Source organism: Sinocyclocheilus grahami, unplaced genomic scaffold (assembly GCF_001515645.1).
Source record: "Sinocyclocheilus grahami isolate Dianchi unplaced genomic scaffold, SAMN03320097.WGS_v1.1 scaffold1069.1, whole genome shotgun sequence".
NCBI lineage: Eukaryota > Metazoa > Chordata > Actinopteri > Cypriniformes > Cyprinidae > Sinocyclocheilus > Sinocyclocheilus grahami.
In genome coordinates, this window is record NW_015506248.1 from 169,986 (window position 1) to 181,010 (window position 11,025).

At 38.8% G+C, this 11,025-nt stretch overlaps 1 protein-coding gene across 4 annotated transcripts in view; it reads right to left on the reverse strand.

Annotated features, from left to right (window-relative positions):
- The window catches only part of fmnl2b (formin-like 2b), a 35,575-nt gene that overhangs the window by 12,455 nt on the left and 12,095 nt on the right, over positions 1 to 11,025 (reverse strand). For all 4 annotated transcript variants that reach the window (XM_016251738.1, XM_016251740.1, XM_016251741.1 and 1 more), the window contains 9 exons: positions 9,432 to 9,581; positions 9,225 to 9,333; positions 9,040 to 9,116; positions 8,381 to 8,474; positions 7,549 to 7,623; positions 7,326 to 7,436; positions 7,078 to 7,227; positions 6,806 to 6,907; positions 3,022 to 3,376 (listed from right to left, as the gene is read on the reverse strand). In XM_016251738.1, the coding sequence (XP_016107224.1) occupies positions 3,022 to 3,376; positions 6,806 to 6,907; positions 7,078 to 7,227; positions 7,326 to 7,436; positions 7,549 to 7,623; positions 8,381 to 8,474; positions 9,040 to 9,116; positions 9,225 to 9,333; positions 9,432 to 9,581 (1,223 nt within the window). The remainder of the gene's footprint in view (positions 1 to 3,021; positions 3,377 to 6,805; positions 6,908 to 7,077; positions 7,228 to 7,325; positions 7,437 to 7,548; positions 7,624 to 8,380; positions 8,475 to 9,039; positions 9,117 to 9,224; positions 9,334 to 9,431; positions 9,582 to 11,025) is intronic.

Consider the following 11,025-nt stretch of genomic DNA (forward strand, 5'->3'; position numbering starts at 1 on the left):
CCCCAGATGACACTTCAGCAGTCAGATCTAGCTGCAGCTGTCACAGAACACGCCACAGCCAAGGCAAGATAACATTACAAATCACGTGCATCAATCGCGGTGTCCAGTGGCTGTAAATAGCGAGAGATCTTGAGGCAGGCGCAACGCTTTGGTGCCACGTACGGGACGCAAACTCCATAACGGATTAAAACTGTTGAATAAACCAGTCAGATCTAGGTGCAGCTGTCACAGAACACGCCACAGCCAAGGCAAGATAACATTACAAATCACGTGCATCAATCGCGGTGTCCAGTGGCTGTAAATAGCGAGAGATCTTGAGGCAGGCGCAACGCTTTGGTGCCACGTACGGGACGCAAACTCCATAACGGATTAAAACTGTTGAATAAAATATAAAGTAAGGTGGAAAATAAGTATAGATTAGTTTGTTTGCTTAAGTGCATCAAGTGCAGTGCAAACGGTAAAAGGTCTTGAGGCAGGTGTGACACACTCTCTATTACGGATTAAAAGTGCAAGTGAGTGTAAACAGTGAGAGATGCAGAGACAGGTGAAAAGCGTTTGGTTAATAGTGAATATTGATTTATTGTGAGTACCGTTGTGGCTCCCGCTTTTAGCAGGGGATAATCGCTACATTTGGGGTAAAAAAGACATAATTATGTATTGTTTGCAAATGGACTTTGCTTTTTCATTTGAAATTTAGCAGTCACTGTGCGTTCGCGAAAGCGAAAATGCAAACGCTAATGCAGGATTTGCAATTGCATTTGGATTATGTCACAATTTATGCGTCCACATATTGAAAACGCAATTGAAAATACCATTTGCTATTCGATTTGAAAATTGTCCGGAATATCGTTCCATACTTAGCAGCAACAACTGCAATCAAGCGTTTGCGATAACTGGCAATGAGTCTTTCACATTGCTGTGGAGGAATTTTGGCCTACTCTTCTTTGCAGAACAGCCACATTGGAGGGTTTTCAAGCATGAATGGACAGTTTAAGGTCATGCCACAGCATCTCAATTGGATTGAAGTCCGAACTTTGACTTGGCCACTCCAAAACCTTAATTTTGTTTTTCTTGAGCAATTCAGAGGTGGACTTGCTGGTGTGTTTGGGATCATTGTCCTGCTGCAGAACCCAAGTGTGCTTGAGCTTGAGGTCACAAACTGACGGCCGGACATTCTCCTTCAGGATTTTCTGAGAGTGCAGAATTAATGGTTTCATCAATTATGGCAAGTTGTCCAGGTCCTCAAGCTGCAAAGCAGCCCCAGACCATCACACTACCACCACCATGTTTGACTGTTGATATGATGTTCTTTTTATGAAATGCTGTTTTGGTTTTACGCCACATATAACGGGACACACACCTTCCAAAAAGTTCAACTTTTGTCTCATCAGTCCACAGAATATTTGCCTAAAAGTCTTAGGGATAATCAAGATATTTTTTGGCAAATGTGAGACGAGCCTTTGTGTTCTTTTTGGTCAGCAGTGGCTTTTGCCTTGGAACTCTCCCATGGATGCCGTTTTTGCCCAGTCTCTTTCTTATTGTTGAATCATGAACACTGACCTTAATTGAGGCGAGTGAGGCCTGCAGTTCTTTAGATGTTGTTCTGGGTTCTTTTATGACCTCTTGGATGAGTCGTCGTTGTCCTCTTGGAGTAATTTTGGTAGGCCGGCCGCTCCTGGGAAGGTTCACCATTGTTCCAGCTTTTCTCCATTTGTGGATAATGGCTCTGACTGTGGTTCGCTGGAGTCCCAAAGCCTTAGAAATGGCTTTATAATCCTTTACAGACTGATACATGTCAACTGTTTTGATTCTCATCTGTTCTTGAATTTCTTTAGCTCTTTAAGCATGCTTCACTTTGTCAGACAGGTTCTATTTAAGTGATTTCTTGATTCAACAGGTCTGGCGTTAATCAGGCCTGGGTGTGGCTAGTGAAAATTTACTTCTAAAATAATGTGGTTAATCACAGTTCTTTCATGATTTAACTGGAGGGGGCAATTCATTTTTCACGTAGGGCCAGGTAGGTTTGGACAGCTTTTTTCCCTTAATAAATGAAATCATCATTTAAAAACTGCATTTTGTATTTACTTGCATTATCTTTGTGCAATATAAAAATTAGTTTTAATAAATAAAAATATATTAAAAAAATGTAATCAAATAAGTTCAGACTTGATGAACATAAGCCTTATTTAATTATTTTTTTTTTTTAAATATCTTCTGACCTCAAGCTTTTGCACGTTGGTGTAAATGTTTATAATTATACAAATAATCATAATGCATTTAGACCTGGTTTCACAGACAGGTGAAACACCTGGTTTCAATTAGGACATTAAAGTAACTTTTATAAATGTGCCTTTGAAAAAAAATATTACTGGTGTGCATCTTGAGACAAAACAAAGGCACTGACATATTTTAAGATATGTTCGATGCAAGTTTCTTTCAGTTAAAACAGCTCAGTCATGCACTAGGCTTAAGCCTTGTCTGTGAAACCGGGGATTATGTTTCTATGAAGCAACAATTATCTGTGCAAAAATGCATAAAACAATTATTAAATATTGGTTCTGCATATCAGTTATCTGACACGTAAACATTTAAAATAATTGATAGATCTATGAATACGAATCATTTAGTCAACCATCGTTTTTAACACACAGGAACAATTCACCTTGAGCAACCTGAAGGTAAATGGATAATCAACATAGTTCACGGATCAACCCTTGTAGGGTTTGCAGCAGGGGCACTGTCAGGGGAATGTTGTCTCAGGCCTTGTGACAAAGTGGTACAGACTTTTCATTGGGCTTGTGGGAAGGGGGCCCACCTATAAACTTTTATTTCTCAGGCTCTGTAAATTTAAGCAACGGTACTGTTTGAACCCAAGACCATTAGGCTACACCACCCCAATTAAATAAAATGATGGCAGTCACACTGAGTGAAACCCATAACATTAATCATCTTCAGTTGTAGAAAGTAATCATTTCATGAAATGAGAGCTGAACCATCAGATCTGTTGAAAGCATTACTCACCAGAGGAACTTGCCATTGGAGGTGGTGGAGGGGGAGGAGGTGGTGGTGTGGCCATTGCTCGAAGAGTTCCAGTCTGGGACGTGCTGCCAGAGCTGTATGCTGCACCGGCACAGGCTCCGGCCAGGGCCATGGCATCAGGGCAGGGAGAAAGAGCCATGGGCTGAGGAGGTGACGGCAGCGGAGACACGTCTCCTTCTCCATCTCCCTCACCCCTCACCTGGATCTGGAGACTGCCTCGGTGCTCTAGCTCATGGATTTTCTTCTCAAGAGTGGACTGCCTCTGAATGGTCTCATCCTTCTCACGAACTATCCGGCGAAGCGTGTGAACTTGCGAACTGGCGTCCCGGTACACAACCTGGATTGCACATGTGTACGCAAACAGAGAAATTTAGGATTTAACAAGAAATCCTACCATGGCGACATTAATTCTAGAAGTTCTTTAAGAAAAATGGCTTGTCAATCAATTAGACATTTTAATCAACCGACTGGCAATTTGGGTTATGTGCAAAAAACGTCTGTGTTCTGTAAAACAGGTCGCATCGAATCAGGTCTTGCGTATGTGCTTCGTTAAATACAGAGCTGTCTTACTCAAGATACCTTCGAAGGAGATGCCAAAGAAAATCATCACGATGTCCATCACATATACAGATTAATATCTAAAAGTGTTAGTGCTTCTCACTAACATTTGGATATTAAAATTGAATAAAACACAGACAAAAAAAAACAACTAGCTAGGTTAGCTGATTATTGCCATCAGTTCATATACCTGTTAACACTCTCATATAAACGGATGTGATGAGACCTGTTTTCTGGTTTGGTTAGGTGACATTCAACATATACCCCATTGATCAAATTAGTCATTAATAACTTTAAATAATATATCAATATTTATAATTTTTTTTAATTGTTGGTCTATTGCTGTGTTGTATCAACAACCTCAAATTTACTCAAGATTCACATTTATAATATAATTTTACCAGTGTTGTTACGGTTAACTAAAACTATTAAAAATGTTTTTATTAATTATAAATAAAGCTGAAATAAAATATTCTATGAAAAAACTAAAAATTAGACATGTTTGCTTTGGCAACTATCTGAAATAAAATAATTGTAAGTTGAAGTACTAAAATTACCAAAACTAAAACTGAAATAAAATAAAGCTAAATAGAAATGTAAAAAAAGACAAATCACACAATATTCCTAAAACTTAAAAGAAAACGGAAAATATGAAAATAAAAGGCAATTCAAAATATTATTAAATACTATAATAATTCTAAAATGACACTGAATTTTACTAAAAGAATGTGTTAAATTATCAGCTCTATAAATAATTTGAAAAGGAACATTTTCGTATTATATAAATCTGTAAAAGTAAAATGTAGTGTTATGTTGACAGGCTGTTATAAACCATTTGATAAGATCCAAACGATAGATCTGGGCCTGTATTTATCAAGCTTCTCAAAGTGCCATTTTAGTCTCAAGTGCTGAGAATTCATTAAATTTACTCCTACTTTCAAACTTAAGTATAAAAGCAAGTTATCAAATTTCTTAAAGCTAAGAATCACTCTTACTCTCCCAGTTATCTCTCAAGTGGTTAGGAGTTGCCAGTAGGGGCTTGTGATGGCGCTGAGGAGACAGAGACGTGCGCAAATCTTTCAGGAAAGGAAGAATGTTCTTGAAATGTTTGACGACGAGGTTACATTTCCTCAGTTATTCAAACAGAAAATGAGCAAAGAATATTTACATTACCAAAGAACATCATAACTGACTTCAGTCTAGTGCAAGTAGTATATGCTCTTTAAAAACACTCCCGTTATAATCAGTGAAGCTACCTACACTGTTTCATGAATAAATCTTTTACCCCTTATTTACACGGCACACGTCTGCGGTGCGTTACGTCTCCGACACGGCCACCGGAGCTGATCCCGGCTACTCGTCAGCCGTGCTGTGGCAAGTTTCTGAAGCGGCTCTCCGCGCTGCATCACTAAAGATAGGCGCCTATATTTTTGACGGGTAATAATAATAATCGTCTTGCTGTCGTCAAAGAAATCAGCAACAGGCGATATCTCTTACTATCATCGATACACGATACTCTCGTCTACCGGCACAACCCTAAATTGAAGTTTGTGATGACGATTCGTTTCCTTACCATAATGTATTCTCTTGAAAATGCTTTATTGTCAAATGTGTGTTGAATGTAGACTCCTATTAGGAATTTAACCATTCAATGTGAATTCATCTGAGAATATTCTTAAATAAGGAAATCTATTCGGTGATTGGTTCATGCGTATTTCGTCATCCAAAATCCCGTTTGTGGCACAACAAAGTGTGGTGAATCATCTCGAAGACTGACACTTAAGATTTAGTCCTACACTTCGCTTAAATTACGACTGAGATGCTTGATAACTAACTTTTAAGCACAGCTTTGAGCCAAGAATTTTTTTATACTTAAGTCAATTCTTAGCAGCGTTCTTGAGAGTAATTCTCAGAGGCTTGATAAATACGGGCCCTGGGCCCGTATTCATGAAAATTCTTAGTGCAAAGAGTTGCTCCTAGTGACACAATTCTAAGAAAAATCTTAGAAATGTGGGTGTTTCCTCTTAAAATTAAAGAAAAGATCCTAGTAAAGAAGAAAGTAATTCAGAAAGCATCTTAACCCTTAAAAGAGCTCTTAAGGCCCAAAATTGTTAGGAGTACTGACGAGGACTTTTAAGAGGCTTAAGAGTTTCTTTAGCAGTGGAGAAAATCAACGAAACGTGAAGAGGGAGAAGAAATGTATTGCACACAATACATGACAGTGAGTTAATAAGACACTACACATTAGATCGTGCAGTGATCATGTTTGTGACCGATATTATTAGAGACACGCTAACAAAAGACACAGTTTAAGAACGTCATAGCGCCAGAAAGTAATCACTACATTAATTACGGCCACGTTCACACTGTCAGTTTTTTAGGGATTGACAACCGCATTTCTTTACAGTCTCGAAACGTCCCGTTCAAACAGCAGCATCTCGAATACTGTCTGTATGAACGTGCAACGAGAGTCAAGCCCGTATATGCGCTCACATGACAATGCATTTGAGTCATGCACTGTGATGCACAGAACACAAAACTGACGGAAACCACTCCAGTGGAGAACAGTGACTGGATCTAAAACCTTCAGATGTTCTCCGTCACTGTACCCAAAGTGAAACCACACATGAGCGGCTCTCTCGCACTGTACTACAACTAGTTGTCCAGTTCATACAGCGCGTGTTTTCTGAGAATGCGGTTGTGAGTCCTGAAAATGTGCGTTCGGTTATAGAATGCGGTTGTCACCCCCGTAAATAACTGTATTGTGTGAACGTAACCATGTTAAGGACCCAAATACAGGACTGACAACTGTATTCTGCATATTCTGAAGAATATATACATACTGTATATAATGTGTGTGTGTGTGAGAGAGAGTAAAATGGGGAAAATTACGCCTGTAATTTCAAAGTGAAGGCTTATAAGAAACCCTAAAGCCCTCTCTCTTTTTTTCCCCTTCTTGAACAACCAGCCAATTACAGTCTTCAAAAGACTGTCATATGTAGCAACGGGGTCAGCCCAGCCTACTCACTAAGATGTACGTTTTTGTCTTTTCCTCACTTAGAGTTGCTCTCAGATTGGTCCTGAATTGCTCTTAAGCTAAGACTCCTACGTAAAATTTTTAAAGCTAAATTAGGAGCTCTCTGAGAGGATTCTTATAATCTTTAAGAAAACGGGCCCTGGGCTCTAGGTCAGGTGGTGTGATACTGACCCGGACGGCATCCAACTCTTTGTTCTTCTGCATCAACTGCTTCTCAAGTTCCACGATTTTAGACATGGCCTCATTCTCTGTTTCTAAGAGTTTGTCGGTCATCTGCCAACATGAGGAATAGTCAGAATAAGATAGGGGAAAGATGCTAGATAACAGTTGTGTTATTAATTAATGATGTATATATGTTATGCTGAAAACTAAGAGGAAATTACAAGGAATCAGAAAATTAGAAAAGACAATAATAATAGAGTGGTGTCTGAGTATTTGCTCACATGTGAGAGACTCTCCTCCAGTTCCTCCACACGTTCCAGGGCAGCATTTTTGGTCTCTGCATCCTCTAGAAGTGTCCCAACGTCAAACAGGTTATCCAAGTAAGCCTGGATCTGCACTTTGAGTTTATCACTTTCAGTGTGCTTCAGCCTCTGTGCACAAAAACACACCCCAGAGGCAGTAAACAACAGTGAGTTTCTGACCGAGCGTAAAGAGAAGATACTTTGAGCACTTTGAACAGCTTTCATACCTCCAGATAGTCATCCAAAGCAAGCTTGGTGAAGTCATACTGGAGATGAACTCTGAAGTTCATGTCCTCTACTGAGTGCACCACAATATTGATGAACTGCATGCACGCCACCTGAGTCACAAACAGGGAATGATGATGAGATATGACATCAGTGGTGGTGAGAGCTTGTCAGTTTAAAAGGCACTCCAGAGGAGAGAGGAAAGACTCTGTAATATATACCCACCATGAAATCAATATTGTTGTCTTCATTTTTGAAGTGTTCCATCAATTTTTCAAACCTTTGGGATTCTGAGCAGACCTGAGAAACATAAAAGACATAAGTTATGTTTTAATAACCACAGAAAACAACACTGTGCTTTTTGGTTTTGAAATTTAGCTTTTTGCTTTGAGTAGTTTTGTGAAAGGTTCTGTATTAATGAATATAATTCATTAATTGTCTGTAATTTGGTTAATTTTATCATTAAAAGTAGCCATTTGCTTTGTTTTTTCTTTTATAAATACATACATACATAAACAAATAAATAAATAAACCCTATAACTAACTTCTAAATATAGCTATTCAAGTTATCTGGTGAAAATTCCTGTATTTTTTGATATAAAGTGAAAAGTGAAGTGACGTGTGGCCAAGTATGGTGACCCATACTCGGAATTAGTGCTCTGCATTTACCCATCCAAAGTGCACACACACACAGCAGTGAACACACACAAACCGTGAACACACACCCGGAGCAGTGGGCAGCCATTTATGCTGCAGCACCCGGGGAGCAGTTGGGGTTCGGTGCCTTGCTCAAGGGCACCTCAGTCGTGGTATTGAAGGTGGGAGAGAGTGCTGTACATTCACTCCCCCCACCTACAATCCCTGCCGGTACGAGACTCGAACCCACAACCTTTGGGTTATGATTCCGACTCTCTAACCATTAGGCCACGACTTCCCACAATATATATAGAAGAAAAACGAAATATTCGACTATAATTTTTTTTCCAATAGCATGTAGTCCTACATCAGAGTGAAATAAACAATGAAAAATGATGGAAGACAGAATATCCTTTCCTACCTCTTTGAAATGGTCAAAAGCAGCAAGGATGATCTCGTGTCCTCCTCTGACCAAACACACGGCGGCCAACAGCTCCAGAACTAGGGCTTTGGTCCTGCACAACACAGACAAAAGGACACATATCAAGAAACAAGACCAGCACAAAATACTTAGTGCTACAAACTCTGATAAAACATTCCAGGAAAAATGTAAGAATTTCAGATACAACTCTTAACCAATCAAGAAATCTCCAAGGGGCAGGTAAAATGGTCCTACAGGTTTTATGGTTGGCAAATTACAGAGGAATTATCCCACCTATACAAGGAGCTATCCATAAAGGTTTTGTTTGACGGCTTTGAAAGATTCTGCATCATTGTCTCAAGGAACGGTCTTAGTTACAAACCGTTATCTTCTATTGACCTTAATCAGCACAACTGACAGACAATTAATCTATTTATAGCTAAAGTTTCCAAAGAACAGCCCTGTTAAAAAAGGTATTTGATCAAACGTAACATCTTAAGGGTTTAGATGAAAGCCTTGACAGATAAGAGTTCTCATCAACCATTTTGAGAGGTTTAAACAAAGAAACTGGAGAAAAGTTTGAGGGCAATGATTAATGTTTTCACATATATGCTGGTTAAGAGAAACCAGTATATATGGGTGTGTGTGTGTGTGGTTACCTGGGATTTTTGTTGTTAAGGCTCAGAGCAATTTCATTGACAGCATGGGGATGGGACATAACCATGTTGAAGCCATACTTTTGGCCAAAGAGTGTGTGATACCGAAAAGGGAAAAATGAAAAGAGATTTAAATATTTTTGTGTTTTGTTTTTAAATTCAGCTGTTACTTTTCATAATCTGCTTACCTGGTAGTTCATAATAGCTCTTAGACACATGATGCAGACATGAACATCATCTTTTCTACACACCAAACGTGAATTCTTCAGAGTTCTGCGACTGGGCAAAGTATTTGACCTAAGAAAGCAATAAAATGTTAAGGGCGGTCTTGTAAAAATATTTTCCAATTTTCAGAATGAACACAAATGTGCTTGTGTCTGTTTGTGTGCGTCTACCTTAAGGAGTGCCGAGTGGATCGTGGAATGCTGCTGCCACTGACTGGTGATGGTAGATTACTGTCGCCATGGAGATCTTCTATAGACCGGCTCCAAGGGGTCTCAACAGAAATCTCACCTGTGGTGCTCTCTGCTACATCTCCATCAAACCTGAGAGAGAATAAAAGAGTTTAAAGCATAAACAGAAAATGATATATAGGTTGTGTATTGTTTATGTCAAAAGTACTACAAAACACTGTGTCCTCCCAACTCCTCCTTACTGAGAAAGTTTGCTTCAGTCGCATTTTAGGCTCTTTCACAGTTAATGGAGTTATTTGTTACCTGTCAAGGTAACAAATGACTTTTGTCTTCCAAATTTTGTTGTATTTCACTGCTAATACTACTAGGTTTGCTTTTGATACAATAGAACGACTCTTTTTAACAGGCTTAAAGGAGTGGTTCACTTCCAAAATGAAAATTCTGTCATAATTTACTCACCCTCCACTTGTTCCAAACCTGTAAGTTTCTGTCTTCTGTTGAACACAAAAGAAGATATTTTGAAAAATGTTAGTATCCAAACAGTTGATAGGCACCATTGACTTCCATAATAGGAAACAAATACTATGAAAGTCAATGGTGCCCATCAAGAGTTCAGATACCAAAATTTTTCAAAATATCTTTTGTGTTCAACAGAAGAAAGCTGTTTATTTGCTCCAGACCAGAACAAACGTAACTGTTTTTAAGGGTACATTTACATGACAACGATGTACTAAAATGGAAATGTTTTTCCATGGCATTTGTGAAAAGTTTCGCATAGAGATGACAATGCTGTCAAAATTATCCCTGTTGACACAGATCCGCAAAAAATGATAAAAACGCTTTATTATGCATGCCAGTCCAGTAGTTGGCGATGTCACTTACACCACGCACCTTTGCACATACCTATACACATATGAAACAGGGTTGTAAACAGAGACGTTATTTTTACTTTTAACAACAACTTGTAAGACGCAGCCAACAAATGCACTGAGCAGCGCTGGCATCGGAATTCACTCTTAACAGTTGAAAGGATACTACGACAAAGATATCGCTTTCCTCAGTGGACATTAGGGATGTCAACGATTAATCGATGATCGATTAATTGTCGATAAGAGATGCAATCGATTAAAGCTATCGATGGTCGATTAAGCAGTTTAATTTTGGGCTGCGTGCGGCTCATGCACAAAACACGTGCGAGCGGCTGTGAGTGACGGTGACGGTATATAAATGCATCATCATTCACTCATAATTACACATTAAGCTTTTAATGTGATTTAAACTTTAAAAGTACATTAAAATAGAAACAACACAAAGTTCTTCAACATGGAATGCAATAGAAATGTAGTAACAGTCATTTCCCCAGATAATTGTTTCATATTTGAAACAATTAGGTGAAGGTTGCAGGGCTGCGGGACACTGCGGAAGAAGGATTCATTCCTACAACTTGTTCATTCGTTCCTACGACTTATTAATTTGTGGCCACTGTCCATGTTTCATTAATTTTGTTCCTTAACCCATGATTTAACTAAAATGAGGGAACAAATTAATACATCGAACAAATTCTTAATTCATGGCC